Source organism: Tupaia chinensis, unplaced genomic scaffold (assembly GCF_000334495.1).
Source record: "Tupaia chinensis unplaced genomic scaffold, TupChi_1.0 Scaffold143651_1, whole genome shotgun sequence".
NCBI lineage: Eukaryota > Metazoa > Chordata > Mammalia > Scandentia > Tupaiidae > Tupaia > Tupaia belangeri.
In genome coordinates this window covers 2,743,779-2,763,103 of record NW_006203500.1, presented here as the reverse complement: position 1 = coordinate 2,763,103, position 19,325 = coordinate 2,743,779, and the positions used below count along the sequence as shown (strand labels likewise).

Below are 19,325 nucleotides of genomic sequence, written 5' to 3'. Positions count from 1 at the left end.
GCTGGACAGGGAGCCTGGGCCCAGCCTGGGTTGAGATTCCAGCTCTTGGCAGTGATGAGGGCTGGGTGCGAGGGTGCCTGTGGGTGGCCAAGGTGGGGCAGGGTCACTGAAGGACAGTGATGGGAGGGACGCAGGGCCCAGGATCCAGAAAGGGGGACCTAAGTGGACGTGGAGTTCCCCACTAATCACAGCAACAGGGAGCCAGGCCCTCCTCACTGGTTGAAGGAGCGTGAGGGGGAAGCCTTCACGTGGGAGGGCCTGGGACGCCAGGGTGGGGTTCTAGCCGAGGAGGGAGGTGAGCACTGCCAGAGAGGACAGCAGCGGGTGGGCATTTGTTGGCGCCATTCTCTAGACATGGTGTTTGGGAAGCAAGAGGGGTGAGAGCTGTTGGGAGGGCGTGCCCACAGCCCTGGCGAGGGCAGCCTGGAGTCTCGGGCCCTTTGTCTGAAGCTGGGCACATCAGTGATGCTAAGGACAGGGTTCTGGTGCAAGGTTAGCAATGCAGGCCACGAGGGAAGCCTAGCTTCTGTGAGTGTCTGCAGCCCTGACCCTCCAGCCCCCCAACCCCGTCACCAAAGCGCTCTGAGAAGCTGCTGCATTGGCCGCCTCCTGGCTCCTGTCCACTGTCCGCGCCCATCCCAGCCAGGTTCCTGCCCTGGCACTGCAGAGGCAGCTCCCGTGGAGGCCATCAGCAACCACAGGGCTCCATTTCGAGGCTAGAGCTCAGTGCTGGGCCCGCCGACTTTCAGCAGTGAAAGCCACCTGTCACCTAGCTCAGCATGCAGCTGGGCACACTGTCTCATCCAGCCCTGAGAGAAAGCCTGTGCAGCTCTCGAAGGGACTGTGAGTCTGTGCCACAGTTTGAGGCCATGTGGGCCCCTGTGGGTCGCCTCCCTGACCTGCCTCTGACTCTCCCCACCTGCGGTCCTTCACATGGGCCCTTGCGGATCTGGGGACCCAGTTATGCTGTCTGTCACCTCAGTGCTCGCATTTGCCTTGCCCCAGAGCAGCACTCTCTCCAGGAGCCGTCACTTCAGTGTTGCCTTAGAGAGGCCTGTCCTGGTGCCTGGGCTGGGCCCCGCCTACTTCCCGTGGCTCCGTCACTGTCAAGGAACAATACATTTGTACAGTGCCAGGCTCCCGCTAGAGTTTTTATAAACTCTGGGAGGATAGGTCGTCACTGTCACCTGCTGTGTCACAGCTAGGGAATTCCCCAGGTGCGCCGTGGCTTTACCTCGCGCTCCTCTCTTCATAGCGCACAGGCGACACCAAGCCCAACTTCTTCCAAGACTGCCTGATGGAGGTTTTTGACAACCTGGAGCAGCACATCCAGAACCCGCTGGTGCTGCAGTCCATCCTCAGCCTGATGGAGCGGGGCACCATGGTCCTGACCACCAACTACGACAACCTGCTGGAGCTCTTCGGCCAGCAGCAGAACAAGCCCATGGAGTCCCTGGACCTGAAGGACAAGACAAAGGTATGGGTGGGCAGGCGGACAAGGTGTGTGCCCTGCTGGGGCGTGGACACAGCCTGCATGTCCATGGCGGCCAGTTGGTGGTAAGAAGAGTCTGCCGATAGGCAGCTCTGGACACTGCGCTACTTCTCACCCCCAAGTGTGAGATGCGAGATGGGTCTTTGGGCAGAGGCTGCCTTTTCCCTTGGGCAGTGCCCTGCGCATGCCCCTCGAGACTACTCTCACTGCCGCCCTCATCCCCAGCTCTGTCCTGTGGCCACAGACTGCTCCCCTCTTTTTATTTAGCATCATTACTATAGGGATATACAGAAAGCCGGAATACCCCCATCCTGATGCTGTGAACTTTTCCTTAATACATTGCAAGCTACAGTTTTGTTTTTTTTTTTTAATAGAGGTTTTTGTTATAGGGTGCATGCACTTGCCAGAAAGAGACAAGGAGACAGATGGCCACGCTGCAATCCCTTCTCCATTCTCCTCTCGGGATTTTAGGCATGCATGCACATGCAACCCAGCATGAGTTTAAGCCACTGGGTCCGGGACTCAAGCTGTAGTCAACTACATGGGAGTCCAGTGACATAGCCATTACACCAACTGCTGGTCCCTGGAAGCTACACAGTTTTTAATTTTGACTTTTCCCTCGTTTTCTTGTTAAAAAAAATTTGCTATAGGGCACATGCACCTGTTAGAGAAAGAAAGCACTCACCAGGAGATGGCCACACAGCAATCCCTTCTCTTCCATTCTCCTCTTGGGATTCTGGGTACATGTGTTTCCTAAGCCACCAGGTCTGGGACTCAAACTGCATAGCTGACCGTATGGGATCCAGCCGCCCCAACCACCACGCCACCAGCTGACCCTGCTTTTGTTTTTCTTCTTTTTGAAGTTTACGTATTGTGTTATGGGAGAGGATGTGTGAGGACACATGGGAGATGGGGAGGTGGGTGGAAAGGCCTTGACAGGGTCTTACATGCAGCAGTCCGCCTTCCCAGTCCTCCAGCTTGTGAGGATCTCAGAAGCACGTGCCTGGCCTGTCTTCAAGCCAATCCAGGATGCAAACCCATGGTCAGCTGTGTGGCTTCCAGTACAGTTAGGTGTACTGCCGCCTGCATCACCGAGGCTGGGCCAAAGCCATTTTTGAAAGCGTGATTTTCAGTGGCAGGATTGTAAGACTGCATTGTAATTGTCAACCCCATGCCCCTCCCGCCCACTGGTGTTGGTTTCTCACAGAGTCTTGCTTCATCACCATCTCCTGGCTCTGCCTCCTGAGCGATTGGCACTGTCCCCATACACCGTCCGCTGCCGGCTTTGAGGGTGGGCTGGGAGGGGAATGGGGGCCTCCCGTGTGACCTCAGTCAGTGCTCACTACCACAGCTGGGCCTTGTTGGTGTATTTTGCAATGATAAATGATGCTACAATGAAGATTGTATACTTTTGTGTAGAAGGGTTTCGGAGTCAAAGCGTAAGCGTAAAGATTGATGGTGTACATTACCAGAGTTTCCAGAAAGATTAGCAGTTGTACTGCTATACACTAGAGTATCCACTCCCCACATCTTGTCGACGCGTGCTGTTATTGAAAAAACAAGGTTCAGTCCATGGTCGACTGCACAGTTTGTGTCCTGGACTTGGTGGCTCAAGAAACATGCTAGGTCTGTTTGCATGCATGCCCAATCCTGAAGAAGTGGAGATGGGATTGCGGTGTGATCATTCCCCACGGAAGGTGTTTTCTTTCTTTCTTTCTCTCTTTCTCCTCCCCCTCCCCTTCCTATCTCGGGCAAGTGCACACACCCTGTAGCCAAAATTTTAAATAAAACACATTTCACCCATTTGATAGGTTGAAAATTAAAATTTTTAAAATTTCTTTTATTGCTAAAGTGTAACGTAGTTTCATTTTATTGACCTTTTTTTGTTTTTAATGACATGTTCATGTCCTCTGTGCGCCCTTATTGATAGCTGACCCCTGGGCCTCCCAAAGAAGGGGGTGTTGGCTGTGTCCTCAGGCCCCAGGAAGCTAAAGCTGTAGAGGTGTCTCATCAAGACGTTGGTGTCCGTGAGGAGCGCTCGACCCTATTCCACACGCTGCCCTTTCTTGCAGCCTCCCTTGCAGGTCTGGCCACAGGTGCAGTCCCCTGCAGGGTGGTGCATACAGGTCACGGTCCCCGTGCAGAGCAGCCTCTGGTGGCCATCCATGATGTGGGATGGACACCTGCCCTGTGCATCTGGGCTGCCGGGCCCCATCGCCAAGGCTGGCCTCTGTGACAGTGTCTCTGGCAATGAGCTGCACTTGCGTGTCCCCGAGCCCAGCTGGCTTTCTGCCCACGGGATGCATCTGTTTCTGTTGCGGACACCACAGCCCCGCACAGAGGGAGAGGGGAGCCATGTGGCAAGTGCCCATGTCACAAGTCCTTTGTCCTTGATCTACAGCGATTGCGGCTGGCCATTCTATGAGCATAATTTTCCATGGACAGTCGTTCCTCATCTGTGGGGGGTCTGCTCCAGGACCCCAGTAGATGCCTGAAGCCACAGACAGCACTGAGCCCCTATATGCTGTGGTTGTTTGTGTTTGCGCTTCCCCGCTAAAGGGTCACTGAGAGTGAGGTGCAGTGAGAGGTCAGCCAGGAGAGTGAGTAACGAAGTCAGCCGCTGCGTGCCAGTAGTGGGCTGTGCTAATGGTTAAGCGAGTGCGTGGCTCCTGCCCTCTCTCCAGACACCTGACTACCCACTTGTCTGCAGACCCCAACTGACTGGAGATTACTAAAACTAGAAGGAAAAACCTCAGGTCGGGGAGATGACTGTGCCTATTTTTGTGGGTATAAAAATACTATGCAGAGGGAACCAGCAGTTAGCGTAATGGCTATGTCGCTGGACTCCCACCTAGTCGACCGCGGTTCGTGTCCCGGACCCCGGTGGCTTGGAACTCACACCAGGCGCGTGTGCGTGTGTGCCCAAGATCCTGAGAGGAGAATGGAGGAGAAGGGATTGCGGCGTGACCATCCCCCCTGGGGGGTGACTTCTTGCTTTCTGTCTCTAAGTCTCTCTCTGTCTGTCTGGCGAGCGCACGCGCCCTACAGTGAAAATCTCTCCAAAATAAAATAAAATAATAATATGCAGAGAGCAGTGATAAAGACACAGCATCTTCAGGGGCTGGCAGGTGGCATGATGTAACCATGCTGGACTTCCACATGGCCGAATTCGGTTCAAGTCCCGGACCTGGTGGCAAGTTAAATAAAATAATTCTTAAAAACAAAAAACAAGGCACAGCGTCTGAAAGCATAGCCATAGACCTGTAACTGCGAAGTCGGAGCTGGGTGCTGTCTGCTTCAGCTCACACGTTAGATGTTGTCCATGTGCCTGTCTTTAAGGGAGTGATTTTTGATCCAACAGGAACACCTCATATTAACAGCTCAGTTTCTCTTATGTCTTAAAGGTATAATTGTAAGTTAAAACTTTATTTTACTCTTTCTAGGTAGGTCCGTGAAGCCAGTACTCGTGTCGAGCTCCTTTCATTGTACATCTGTGTAACCTGGTTCCCCTTCATCCCCACTTGATTCTTGGTAGGTCCTCCAGTGGGCAAGAGGGCACATCAGGTACGGAGTTCTCCACATCCATGGCTTGTACACGGACCCCTGCGGGATGGTGCTGGACCCGTCGGGGTACAAGGATGTCACTCAGGACCCAGAAGTGATGGTATGGCCCGGCTCCTCGTCTTCAGGCCTTGGTTGCACCATGGGATCCTTGGTGTCCCCTAGTCAGCTGGCTGCTGTTCAGGTGGTTCTGGGCATTCCCCCTTTGGTTCCCCCATGCTGCTGCAGGGATGGGCCTTGTCTCGTGCTCTTGGCTGGATCTTCGGGGCCTAGTGCAGGGCCTGCAGGTTGACTAGATGGGGGCGAGCACTTGCTCCAGGCAGGACTGCTGATGCTGATTCCTTTGAAAGCACAGATGTGCTCTTACCCCCTCTGTGCTTCCCCTGGCTACGCAGTGACTCCTTCTCACTGGGGACACGGCAAGGCCTACAGGGCCCTGAGCTGTTGTCCTCCCCTCATCAGTGTCCGTTCCGGCATCTTGTCAGCACCTTCCCTCTCTTCCTCCACTTATCCTCTCTCCAGCTTTCAAAACCTAGTTTTGAAACTTCATTTTCAGTGAGGCTTTCTTGGTGTCCGAGACTGAATGAAGTATGGAAGGCTGTGTTTCCACCCTTTCCACGTTCTGCTGTCATAGCACTCAGTCTGCCAGGAGCTCCACGGATTACCCTGTGAGCTCAGGGTCAGGCACTTGGCTCCCAGGCTAGCCTCTGGGTCTGCGTCACGCTGGGACAGCGTCAGGGGTAGGGTCATTGGGTGGTGCCGGTCAGCGTGTGATTGACGCTGTGAGTTATTTCTGAGAAGTGCCTGTGCTGATGCCGTGCTGTCTCTAGGACATCTCCACATCTGCCTTCGTCACCTACAGACTGCTTCTCCTGGGCCCAGCCCTTGGTCACTGTCACTGGCTCCTCTAAGCTCTCCTGTCCTCGTTCCCAAAAGCCTGTTCTGGCAGGGAACAGCCTCATGTCTGGCCCACTGAGCAGCATTAATTTCAGGGGGTTGCATGTGTACGAGTTTGAGCTGAGAAAATATTTAACTTCCTTTTTGAAGTTTTTGTAACTTAAAATTCTATATAACTACACGTGATTTGAGTTGGGTGAGTGTGCTGGTAAGGCCAGTGGGGTGTAGACTGTCCTTACTCTAACTAAGGCCATGACATGGCACAGGCCAGTCCCCTGCTTGGTGAGGAAGAGGCATCCAGTCCTCGCTGAATGCTGGGCTCTCACCTACTCAGGCCTTTGCTGCTGTGGGTCCCGCTCTGGGCTCATGGGATGCCACGTTGGGTGTGCGCTGCTGCCCCAGCACTGTTTTCAGCCTGGCCCGTGGGGAGCAGTGGTTGAGAGCAAGTGTGTGTGTCGTACGCGTCTTTGTGGCTAGTCCCCCGTTCTGGCTCTTTCAGCTGAGCACCACCCAGTCTCCTCATTGGCTCTCCACAGGAAGTCCTCCAGAACTTGTACCGCACCAAGTCCTTCCTGTTCATGGGCTGTGGGGAGACCCTGCGTGACCAGATTTTCCAAGCTCTGTTCCTGTACTCAGTGCCCAACAAGGTGGCCTTGGAGCACTACATGGTGGTGCTCAAGGAGAATGAAGACCATTTCTTCAAGCACCAAGCTGATATGCTTCTGCACGGGATCAAGGTGGTGTCCTACGGGGACTGTTTCGACCACTTCCCTGGCTACGTGCAGGACCTCGCCATGCAGATCTGCAAGCAGCATAGCCCAGGTACGTGGCTGTGTCCTCCATTTCTAAGCACAAAACTCACAGGGTCCTCCCAGGTGTCCTTACATATTTACTTACTTAGTTTGAGGTATAATTCACAATTCACCAATCTTCCAGGTGTCTTCAAAAAACTCTCTGGGTAAATCAGAGGGGCTCCGGAAAGGGTGTGGCAGTGACAGTGTAGACAGATCTGTGAGGTGACTGTTAGTGTTGCAGTGCAGATTTCTGGTTGGACATATTGCTCGTGTTTCAGATGATGTAACCGAGACAGGAAGCTGCCATGCCCGTGCGCTCAGTTATGATACTCAGAACCGTTCGGGTGCAGGTGTCCCACCCCTTTATCCCAAATAGCATCTTTCTCTGTTCTGAGCACATGCCTGCGAAGTGCTAGTCCTTGGCTCTTGTTGGGGCCGTGTTGATCTGCCAGGAATGACCAGGGTGACTGAGTTCTTAGGCCTGATCACCACAACGTGCGTGGTTAGTGGCTTTGAGTTCGGTACCATAAACATTGATGCCTTCAAGCTTGGGGTCCCTCTTGACCACCGTGTAGTTGTCAGGAAACCCAGGCACTGTCACTCACACAGTGCCACCAGGTCAGCACCGACGACTGTGAGCAGCCAGGAACATGAAGACGAGCGAAGGCGCAGACAGTCCAGCCACCATGCTGTTGTTAGCGCTAGCACTTTCTGTTCAGAATTGTTAATACTTAGGGCTGCCTCGTAGCCTATAGTTAAGGGAACCAGATCCCACATGCCTGACCACACAGTTTGAATCCTGGTCCCAGGAGCTGAAAACCACATCAGGAGTGTACGTGTGTGCCCCACATCCCAGAGAGAAAAACGCAGGGGAAGGGCTGATAACCTGACCAGGTCGTGTTTCCTCCCGCTCCGTCTTTCTGGAAATTGCACAGGTCCTTTGGCTTAAAAATTAAAAGAAAACAAAAGAGAAAAAAGAATTGGTAATAACTGTCAAAATGGGCTGATTTCAGTTGCATTTCCAATAACTAACAGCATGACCAGGCTGGCAGTCCCTCTTACTGAAGGCCGGGGAAGTGACTTGTGCTTGGTGACCCTCTGCATGGCACATGCTGTGTGGATTGTGGTCTTGGCCCCGTTCGGCTGTTTTAATGGCACCTGCTGCCACTAAGTAGGTGCTGAGACGAGCTCAGAGAGGCGAACGGTCTGCCCAGCTCATGCCAGACTTGCCGAAGCTGGGGCTGGGGTTCTGGCCGGCCGCAGAGCAGAACTCGGCGTTTAGTGTGGCCTAGTCCTAGTGTGTGACCAGGCTCGCCTGGGCGGTGGGCTATCCCTGTCTATCTCTGCACCTTGCCCTTCTGCCCCACATCCACGACTCCTGCAGGGCAGGACCCAACATAAACCCAAGTGAGCTCAAGCTCCTGGAGCAGGTGGCCAAGTGGATTCCTGTCCCTGCCACCTCTCTGGCAGCCAGCTGCTGGAAGACAGACAGGACCCTCCAGTTCTGATCTGTGACGGTGTCCTGAACGCCCCTGCTCACCTTCCTAGAGTAGCACACTCAGTGGGAGGAGGCTCAGTGGCAGTGACAGGAATAGCAGTGATGGCAGCACCATGCCACTGTGTGCCGGCTGACTTCTGGTGCTTCATGCAGCCCTCAGTGAACACTCGTGTCCCACGGGAGATGGAGAGGAGAGGGCAGTGGCAGCCCCCACTCCACAGCTAGTGGGTGCAGAGCAGGTGCCGCGGTGGCAGCAGCACTGGAAGTCTCGGTCCGGCTGACTTGTTTTTCCCTTCTGCAGATGCTGATCGAGTGGACAGCACTACGTTACTGGGTAAAGCCGGTTTTTACTTCCACCAGCTTGTTTTTTGCCTCCATGTTCCGTTCTTTCGGCTGCGATTTGTGAGAGTATGAAATAGATTTTTACGTCCCATAGTTAGCCAGAAGTGGCCCATCAGAGATGACAAACTGCAGTGCCGGCAGACCAGGCCCTGCACAGCCCAGGGCTGAAGGTCCACCCTTGGACGGAGACAGCAGCTTCACCACAGGCTGGCCGCTGGCCCTTCAGGAGTCTCTGTCCTGGGCTTCAGTTAGGAGGGACTGGAACAGGCTCTGTACCATGCCCTCAGTGCAGGATGTAGTGACCAAGAGGGACTTGTTGAGAAATTCAGTTGCACATGTAAGGTTTCACACAGACTTTCTGTTTCATTCTTGTTTGAAATCAAAATTGCTTTTCTTGCCGGGCTCAGCTCTGCCTGTTTATAAACTAGCAAGACTCATGGGCCAGCCGATAGCCTAGTGGTTAGGACAGCTAGCTCCCACATGCTGACTGCATGGTTGGAGACCTGGACCCAGCAGCCTGAAAAACACACTGGGCATGAGTGTGCGTATGCCCCAAATCCTGACAGGATAGAGAAACGGAGAAGAAGAGATTTCAGTATGAACACATTCCCTGGGGGCGGGGTACTTTCTTCTTTTCACTGTCTCTTTGGTGAGTGCATGTGCCTGCAGACAAATTAAAAAAACAAAATGAACAAAAAACACTCAGTAGCGGGACCAGCAGTTAGTGTAACGGCTATGTCGCTGGACTCCCATGTAGTTGACCTGGTGGCTTAAAACTCACGCCGGGCACGTGTGCGTGCGTGCCCAAGATCCCGAGAAGAGAATGGAGGAGAAGGGATTGCGGCGTGGCCATCCCCCCTGGGGGGGTGATTTCTCGCTTTCTGTCTCTCTGTCTCTCTCTGCCTGCCTGGCAAGCTCAAGCGCCCGGTTGCAAAAACCTCTCCCCAAAAAAAAAAAAAAATACTCAGTAGCTATCAGCATCCTCCTGTGGGTACCTCAAGCACCACGTGTCTGCACGTCCTGGTCTGAGGTTCTCAGGACTCTGGGCAGTGGAGTAGAGCCTGCTGTGTGGCCCGTCTTCCCTACCCGCGGGACCCGGCACAGCCATGTAGGAAGGTGTGGCAGGGCTTATTCGGCCAGGGCTTTAGTGAGATCAGATTTATGAACTGGTCTTGGAGGGCGGACTCTAGAAAAGATAAGCTTTTTAATCAGTTTTCTTCTTTCAGGTAATGCGTGTCAGGACTGTGCAAAAAGGAAGTTAGAAGAAAACGGAATTGAAGTTTCCAAAAAGCTCAGACAATCAGATACTGGTAATTGTGCTCTTTGGTCTTGTGGGAGCCCTAGGTGGGGCCTGGCACGGGTGTCCTTAGGTGCAGTGCCCCTTGGTGGGAGGAATGAGTCGAATAATGTGTTGGGTCAGAGCCCAGAGCAGTTTAGATGGGATACGCGCCTCACCCTAACTCTGTTCCATGTGCCTCCTTCTAAATAAATACATAAATTTAGTTTCTTCCACAAGGGGGAGAGACAGAAACTGAGAGGTGCCCCCACCAGGGTCCTCGTGTTGCGCCCTGACTTATCACAGCTGGGCGGGATTACAAGTACTGAGGATGCTCAGGGAGGCCCAGGTCTCGAACCAAGGATGCTCCCTAACTGGGTCCAACTGCATTACCACCATGCCACCACCTGGCCCAGAACTTTGTTGATTTAAGTGAGCATCATTGGGAAAATGTGCACTAAGATGTAGACATTGTAGTTAGCTCAGTGAATTCTCACAGAGTGCGCACGCCCACTTAGTCACACCTTGCCAAAGGAGCCCCCTGGCCATTTTCCAGGCATTCCCCACCCAGGGTGACCACTCTCCTGATTTATGTCATCGTAGTCTCTAGAGAAAACCTCTTTGAATCATTTGTTTTCCTTACCTCTGTCAGATTACTTTAAACATTTCTTTGAACCTTTTATTTTATTTTGGAGAGGTTTTTGCTATAGGGCACATGCGTTCACCAGAAAGACAGAAAGAGACAGAGAGATAGAAAGCGAAATATCCCGCAGGGGAGATGGCCACACTGCAATCCATTCTCCTTCATTCTCCTCTCCGGATCCTGGTCATGCATGCTCATGTGCCCAGTGTGAGTTTAAGTCACCTGGTCCAGGACTCAAACCGCGGTCGGCTACATGGGAGTCCAGTAACATAGCCACTATGCCAACTGCTGGTCCCTTGAACCTTTTAATAGTCTGTCCCTATTATTCCAGAAAAGGTGATCTAGCTCACCTTCAACCCCTCCCTCTCCTCTCCTCCTCCTGGGTTTTGATAGTCTATCACCTCTTCTTTACTTTCAATAATGCACTTAAACCTGACTTCCTGATGTGAGCATGGGCTGTGACAGCTTGCCTCTTCCCGACATCTATCCCATGAGCATTGCTCACTGTAGTTAACAGGGGAAAGGAAATAAGACCACCAGTCTAGTCCAGTCTGCAGGTTGATTGTAACAATTCAAAATGAAAGCACTGGGCCAGCAGGTGGCATTGCAGTTAAGGTGCCGGACTACCATGTGGCTAACTGCATTTCCAGTCCCAGAAGTGACTGCTTGCTTCTCATTCTGTCTCTCTTTCTCACTCACTTTCTCTCTCTGGTAAGCACATGTGCCCTATAGCAAAATTAAATAATAACAATAAAATTAAATAATTCTTCAAAAAAAGGAAGAAAACAAAAGGGTTTACTTTCTCAAGACAGTGTCCGCCCTGGCCAGCCAACTTGTGTGTGAAATTACTGGACCCAGTGCAGTGGCTCCGGTGCCAGGTGTAGAATGTGTTCTTAGGGACAAATCAAACGTGATTTTCCCCCTCACATTGCATTCTCTCATTTTGTAATTGTTTATTGAGACATGCCTATTGTTTATTATTTTATGTTTTTAGATTCCTGTTTTCCTCTTGTCTAAAATATAACGTATTTATAATATTCTTGTATTTCTTCATTCTCTCCATCTTGCCACCCCTTATTTCCCAAGACACTGTCTAACCTTCATCTTCGGGACGACCACATTTGCACTTGCCACTCTGAACTTTTCCCTTCCATCAGTGCCTGTGTCCTCCTGGTTCTGGTCCTCTGTCCCTCTAGTACCCCCTTGGGGACCTAGCTTCTGCAAACCCTGATGTGGAGGGTCAGCTCTCTGAAGAGGTGGCTATGTCTGCAGGTGTCTTGATCTGGTCCTCGTGCCGTTGATCATTTGAGGGAAGGACTCTCGGCTAATTACTTCCCCCAGGGAATGGCACTGTCCTAAGTTCCAGGTTCCCATGAAGAGTGCCTGTACACTTAGTGCCCGCTCATTTGTAGGTGACACACTGTTTTCCTTTCTGGAAATTTTCGATTTTCTTTTCCTGTGGTGTTTAAAAATTTTATAAGGGTGTGTATAGGTGGAAGTCTTCTTGCTCGGTTTTTATTTATTTATTTTTCCTTCTCATTGTGTTTCTTCAGCTGTGGAATAATCTTCAGTTTCCTTGATTATTCTTTCCATGTTCTCTGTTCTCTCTTCCTAGAATTTATATTAGTTGAGATCTCCTGGATTGATTTCTACTGTCTTGAAGTTTTCTGACTCAACTTGCATTTTCTGTCTCCTTTTTAAACAGCTTTCTTCTGAGGGATTCTCTAAATTATGTTCTAGCTCTTGGGTTACATTTTTATTTTGACTGTGATTTTAACTCTGAGAGCTCTTATTTGCTGATTTATCCTTTCTCATGGCACCCATTGTTTTCTGTTTCTTTTTATAGTTTGCTATGTGGTGTGCGTGCTTGCTAGAAACAGAGAAAGAGAGGGAAAGTGAGAAATCAGCCCCCATGGGGGATGAGTGCTGTAGTCTCTTCTCCCTCATTCTCCTTTTGGGAATTTGGGCACCTGTGAACACACGCCTGGTGTTTTTTTTTTTTTTTTTTTTTTTGAAGTCCCCAAGTCCAGGACTCTACACGTGGTCTGCGAAGCAGTGAAGGTGGGTTCCAGCTCCCAAACCCCCCATGCCACCTGCTGGCCCACAGCTTTTTTTTTTTTTTAAGGTTTTTCCATAGGGTGTGTGTGTGCTCACTAGAGAAAGACAGAGAAGCAGTGAGAGGGAAAGTGATAAATCATTTCGGCGGTGGGGGTGGGCATGCCACAGTCCCTTCTTCATTCTCCTCTTCGGATTTTGGGCACACATGCATGCATGCTTAGCATGATTTTTAAGCTACTAGTCAATCATGTAGGAGTCCAGTGCCTTAACTACTACACTACCAGCCGGCCCCTGTTGTTTTATGACTGTCATATATTTTAAAATTTCTGGAAACACTAGAGGCCTCCCTGGTCACCTCCTACTGCATCCCTGCAAACATTGGGATAGAGTATGTTCAGATAGCAGCAGTTTAATTCCTATTACTTTATGTAAGAAAACCTTAGTCAAACACCTGTTAAAATCCACCAAGAATGTGTGAGCTGTGAAGCATTTGACATATCATCACCTGTTTATTTAGCTTTTACATGCATCCTTCAGTGGGTATGCTCAACAACTCTGTGATACTACCTTTTTCTTCCACATTGTGGTAACATGTTGAAGAAATCTGTTGTAGGTACAAAGCTTCATAATAAATGCAAGTAATCTCTATTCTAATAAAATCTGACAGTTTTAAGAAATGGTTCCCGATGTTGCTTAGGTTGGGACTAGTGGCAAGGAGGCAAGAGGCTGTAGTGTCCTGTCTGTCAACGGTGGGTGAACGTGACAGTGAGTCAGTGAGCATTCCGGGAGAATAGCTGAGGGCAGCTGCCACGGACGCTGCATCCTCTTGTTTAGATTTGTACAGCATCAGTGCACTTGGGGAGGGGCACACATAGCTTTAGAGGAAGAATTCATTGTTGGTAACAGTTTTCGATAAGATTTTTTATGCTCTTTCAACAAATATTTGGATTGTGATTTTAGCTAAATAAAAAATAAATAAAAACAATAACAAAAAAAAGCTACAAAGGTTCTTTGAATCATTTCCCTGGAGCAGGAGTTCTTTTCCATTTATTTCTTTTCTGTCCCTTGTTGTTTGTTTTTCCATGCCTTTTTTTTCCCCACATTTTATTGATTCACTGAAGCTCTTAATTAATTTAAAAACTTTTAATATCGGAGACCAGCAGGTGGTGTGTTGGTTAAGGCGCTGGACACTCCCACATGGCCAACCACAGTTCGAGTCCTCGGCCTGGTGGTTTGCTTTCTCACTTTCCCTCTTTCTCTCTCTCTGTCTGTGTCTCTCTCTGGTCACATTAAAATAAAATGAATGAATAAACAAAATTAAATAAACAATTATTTTAAAAAAAAACTTTTGATAGCAAGCATAGCATATATATATATATATATGTTTCACTTTAAGAGTAAAGAGTAAAGTGAATATATTATAAAGTAGCACCTAATTGAGGCTATATAACTTACAGCAGTCATTAAATAAGTATTAATATGTATTTTATAATGCAGTTTTTTATTTCAAGAAAAACAATTTTAGCTTTAACATATCAAAATTTAAAAAATGTTAAGAATTTGCTTAAAACTTAAAGCCAGTAATAAGGTTAGATTCAGTTCAGTAAAACTTAAAGCCAGTATTAAGGTTAGATTCAGTAGGTAGATGAACCTGTCAACAGTTAAGAGAAGACAAAAATCTTTAAATATAGAAATCAAAGCATCAAAGAGAATCAGTAATGTTGGGACCAGCAGTTAGCGTGATGGCTATGTTGATGAACTCCCACGTAGCCAACCACAGTTCAAGTCCCAGACCTGGTGGCTTAAACTCACACTGGGTGTGTGTGCGTGTATGCCCAAGATCCCAAGAGGAGATGGTGGAGAAGGGATTGCGGTGTGGCCATTCTCCCTGGGGTGTGATTTCTCATTTTCTGTCTCTCTGTCTCTTTGTCTTTCTGGTGAGCACACGCGCCCTATAGCAAAAACCTCTCCTACAAAAAAACAAAACAAAACAAAACAAAAACAAAAACCTCAGTAATGTTTTAGTCTAAAATCAAAAAAATTCTATTTCACTAGTTCAGACTCATGTAATTAATCTCTCTTTTGAATTTGCAGTGTTACTGTGGTCTGATCTTTCTTTTAAACTCTGGAAGTTAACATTTCAATTCCAAACTTGGCCCTACCATTAGGCTAGCCATTCTCTTGGTTGTTTTTTGTACTCTTATTTCCATGTGTCTGACTTTAGTTTTCCTGGTACAGCACTCCCTTCAGTACTTCTTGAAGAACTGGTCTGGTATTGGTAAATTATTTCAGGTTTTGTTTATCTGAGAATGTTTTTGTCTTGTTTTCCCACATGAAAGATAATCTTGCTGGGTATAGTATTCTTGGTTGAAATTGTTTTTTCCTTAACACTTTGAATATATTTTCCCATTCTTTCCTTACTTGTATTGTTTCCGATGAGAGGTCTGACGTTAGCCTGATGAGATATCTTTGAAAGTAACTTGACGTTTCTCTCTTGCAAAATTTAGTATCTAGTCTCTGTGGTTTTGGTTAAGCTGGCTATGATGTGCTTGGGGGAAGATCTTGAGTTGATTCTATGTCGGGTCCTTTGTATTTCTTGGTTCTGGATATTTGAGTACCTCTCTAGGTTTGGAAAGTTTTCTTCTAGGATTTCATGGAATTGATTATCAGTGCCCTTATTCATTTCTTCACCTTCTGGGATACTGACAATCTGGATGTCTGGGAGTTTAATGGTATCTAGTATTACTCAAATGTTATTCTCAATTTTTTGGGGTTATTTTCTGTCTTTTTTGTGAAATTTTCTTGGTTATAGGTTTTGTCTTCTACATCTGAGATTCAATCTTTTGCATGATCTAACCTGCTTTTGATTTTTTTTTTTTCCCAAGAGGTTTTTGCTATAGGGTGGATGCGCTTGCCAGAAAGACAGAGAGACAGGGAGACAGAAAGCGAGAAATCACCCCCCAGGGGGGATGGCCATGCCACAATCCCTAGATCTTCCATTCTCTTCTCGGGATCTTGGGCTTGTGTGCACATGTGCCCAGTGCCAGTTTAAGCCACCAGGTCCAGGACTCAAATGGCATTCAACTACAAGGGAGTCCAGCAACACAGCCATTATGCCAGGCGCTGCTGGTCCCATGCTTTTGATATTTCCAAGGGAGATTTTGACTTCCTGTATTACAGCCTTCATCTCTAATCATTTGATTCTTTTTGATGATATGTATCTTCTCTTTCAGATCATGCAAGAACTTCCTCACCTCCTGGAACTCATTGTCTTGTTTCTCCTGAATTTTCTGGAGTTCTTTCTCTTCTTTTGCGTATCTGTTAGCTTTGTCGCTATGAATATTCTAAATTCATTATCTGATATTTCCATGAGTTCCCTTGTATAGTCTGTGGAGGATGAGGAGTTAATCTTTTCCCTTGGGGAAGAGAGATTTTCTTGGTTTCTCAAATTTCTTGTACCTCTGCAGTAGTTTCTGATGACCTGGTGGATTATATATTTTTTCCCTAGTTTTTGGAGTTAAATCTGAGCATTCAGAGGAATGCAGAAGGAGGTGATCTGCAATATCTAAACATTACTTTTTTTCTCTTTGTGTAGCTGATTCAATGGATTTTGAGGATTAATCTGACCCTAAAAGTATTCAGATATTTGGCTCTTGAGCACTTAAACCTGTCTAGAAAATAACTGTGTGGGAGCTGAGCAGAAAAGTGAGAACAGGAAAAGGAAAAGGAAATCCCCAAAACGGAAAAAATAAGACAAACAATAATAATAAAAAAATTTTGAATAAAAAATGAAAAAGTGCACCGCACGGATGCGGCCGCTCAGAACTCAGATACATATGGCTTCTGATTGGCTTGTCCTATGGGGGAAGGGGGAAAGGTAAGAATTAATGACAAAACAGCAGCAGAGAGCTAAGAACTTTAAAAATTAAAAATAAAAAATTTAAAAAGAGAATAAATAGGGTGTTCTAACCTGGCTCCTAACTAGCTAGATACTGGGGGGCAAGAGGGTGAAGTCTGGATAGAATGTCTTCGGTGGTCCTAATCCTGTCCCTTGTTTTTTCATATCCAGGGCATATACTCAGCCTTCCTTCCTTCTCTGCATTTCCAGGTGTGCCCAATGTGTGCTTTTTGAAATGGCCTTGTTCTCTTCCCGCTAAGACAGGAAACAGCCTCCGTGTTGATAAAGGGCAGAGATTCCCATAGATCTCTGCAAACCTTGTGTCATACTTAATCAGTCCTGCAGTGGTGTTTAGAACTCCAGAGCTATTTCTAGACACCATTACTATTATGGAGGGGTTCTCAAAGTCGCCACATAAAAATTGTAAAGCAGTTTCTGAAATAAGTATCTGTTAAAAATACTGGGTCATCAGAAAAGTCATGACACATTTTGCATAGAACAACATAGAAAAATACATCATGACTTTCCTGGCGACCTAATACTTTTTTTAGTTGAACCTTAACCTTTGATGTCTTTCTTCTATTTAAACAGATGATGCTGGAGGGTCTTGAAATCTTTAAGACCAATTACACCTGCAACTTGAAAACCAGCCTTCTGTACCACAGTGCCACGCCCAAATGATGAGGAATGTATGGAGAACTCCACACCTCTCAATTCTGAACTGTCACACATCCTGAAAGCCATAGGGGTGTGTGGCCCTCCGGGCTAGGTGAGAGTACACATGTCAGGCACACTTTACAAGGACTGAAAGCTCCCTCAGAGCCTAGAACCAGTGGGAAGTGACGAACCTGGTACTCCTAACTCCTGTTTGCCATGTCTCTTGCATTAGGGAGGCATTTTTTCCTAATAAAAGGAGAAAAGACTGTCCAAGCAGCAGTTGTTGCCAAATAGCAAGAATGAGAGCTTACAGTTTATCTCTGTTATGTGGAAATATTTGTTACGGTAGAAAGCATTCAAAGAAAAGGTGTCTTTCACATAGTTATCCAGGACAAGAGAATGGATACTCAAGGCACCAGCCAGTGAATTTTTTTTTCCTTAAAGAATGACTAGATCAATAGGGCATCTTTGGAATTATGTCATAGTAATGCCTATTCCAGAGATGGTAGGTCTAGGTGTTGCTGAAGTGTGAAGTCTGAGGGGCCATGGCCTTTTCAGACAGCTGAGTGTTGTGCAAGTCCATTGTGTGACTGATAATTGTGAAAGCAAAGGCCAATTTTTAACTTTTACATAAATTATAAATTCCAAGCTTTCCGAATCTGTGTCTCTGGGGCACGAGGTCCAGCCTTTTCCTCTTGAATCTCTTCCCGTGGCCCACATTGAGGGGCTTTACAAAGTGCTGTGAGCAGAATGTGCAAGGCTTACAGCACTGGAGCCTTTCCCAGGTTTACCCAGGTGGACACCAAGTGGGATGTGGGGCTGAGGCCTGTGTGGTGGTACAGCAAGAAGACTCTGGAAACAATCCCTGTGTGGTCTCAGTTTGAGACCGCCCATCTTTGACATGCCATTTCTTGCTTGCCAAGCCTGTGACACTCCCCAATGATGGCAGCTCCCATAGGTGCAGAGAAATTTAAGGACAAGAAACAAAAGGTTAGGAGTGGGAGAATGTTTTTTTTTTTTTTTTCTTTTTAAAGCATGGAATTAGATCTTTCATGTCATTCAAGTCATAAATAAAGTTTTAATTTCTGCCTTGTGTGTGCAGCTTTTCTTCAGTGATGACAGCTGTTTTAATGTATTAATGATCATTTCTGTTACAGCTGGAGCTATCAGTGGCTTGTAAAATCACGTAAATATTACTTGAATGTGTTTTTCAGAAAAGCAAACTAAATCAGGGATGTATATCTGAATCTGAAAGCTGTTTAGACACAGGGTATAGCAGAATTACAAGTGTCGATGAGGATGTGGGATAGACTATAAAACTGAACAAGTAAATGAGAGCCTGTGTAAGTAAAAGTATGGAATGCCATGCTGAAGGAGCTGAGGCTGGTGAACTGTAGTGAGTGACCAAATGTAGTCAGTTCTGTTGTAATGCTTGCTTTAAAATGCAGACTTATCCTAATACGGTTTATAGGTTGGAAACCACTGGAGCATAAAGCCCTTGAGTATGTAATCTCATCAGTAAGAAACACTGGGTCGGGGGGTGACAAAGTACCCCTGTGTCTCCACTGTCTCAAGCTAGGATAGTTACATTTTTAAATGGTTGCACTTTAAGTATGTATGCAACTATCCACTGAAGGATCAACTTACCTATGGTCCTCAACCATGTGCTGATCCCTGCACTAGGCAGGAGAATGCAGTGAATGCACCCAGATGCATGGAGCTAGGGAAGAAAGCACCAAACTCCCACCTGGTCAGCCCTTGGGTGCTTCCTGCTCCATGGATGCACCATCGCCTCAGCCTCCCACAAGTGTGAGGTTCCAGACCACTCCCCCCCACCCCTTGTGACAACTACTTTTCTAAGTGGACTCCTGGGCTTTTTCAGTAGAAAGTGCCACATTAGTTGTAGTATCTGTATTTCTTAACCATTCAGTGTGTGTGAAACTCATTTTATTAGGTTCCTATCTTTGGGGGGTGTGTGTTGCCCCTGGCCTATACTGCCACAGTCCTGTGGTTTTTATTGTATCTTCTGCATAGCATGATGGTCTTGAGGAAGTGGGCAGGTACAGGATGACAGGACCTACTACTGGGCAGGACCCTTGACCATTTGTGAGTCGGTGTTGCCAAAGACAGTTCAGCATGGTTATGGTTGATACCTTTCAGGTAGAGGAAGTGTTCTCATCTGATGGAGCTGAGCTGCATAATGTGAGGT

At 47.8% G+C, this 19,325-nt stretch overlaps 1 protein-coding gene across 3 annotated transcripts in view; it reads left to right on the top strand.

The window, feature by feature from the left end:
* SIRAL2 (SIR2 antiphage like 2) overlaps positions 1-18,190 on the top strand; it is a 26,656-nt gene extending 8,466 nt beyond the window's left edge. The window contains exons 2-7 of one of the 3 annotated variants that reach the window (XM_027766757.1): positions 1,256-1,477; positions 5,028-5,156; positions 6,487-6,772; positions 8,544-8,576; positions 9,811-9,894; positions 17,051-18,190. In XM_027766757.1, coding sequence (XP_027622558.1) covers positions 1,256-1,477; positions 5,028-5,156; positions 6,487-6,772; positions 8,544-8,576; positions 9,811-9,894; positions 17,051-17,070 — 774 coding nt within the window. In that variant the 3' untranslated portion in view covers positions 17,071-18,190. The remainder of the gene's footprint in view (positions 1-1,255; positions 1,478-5,027; positions 5,157-6,486; positions 6,773-8,543; positions 8,577-9,810; positions 9,895-17,050) is intronic. The other 2 variants (XM_014582576.2, XM_027766756.1) reach the window with 2 other exon arrangements.
* The last annotated feature ends 1,135 nt before the right edge of the window (positions 18,191-19,325 follow it).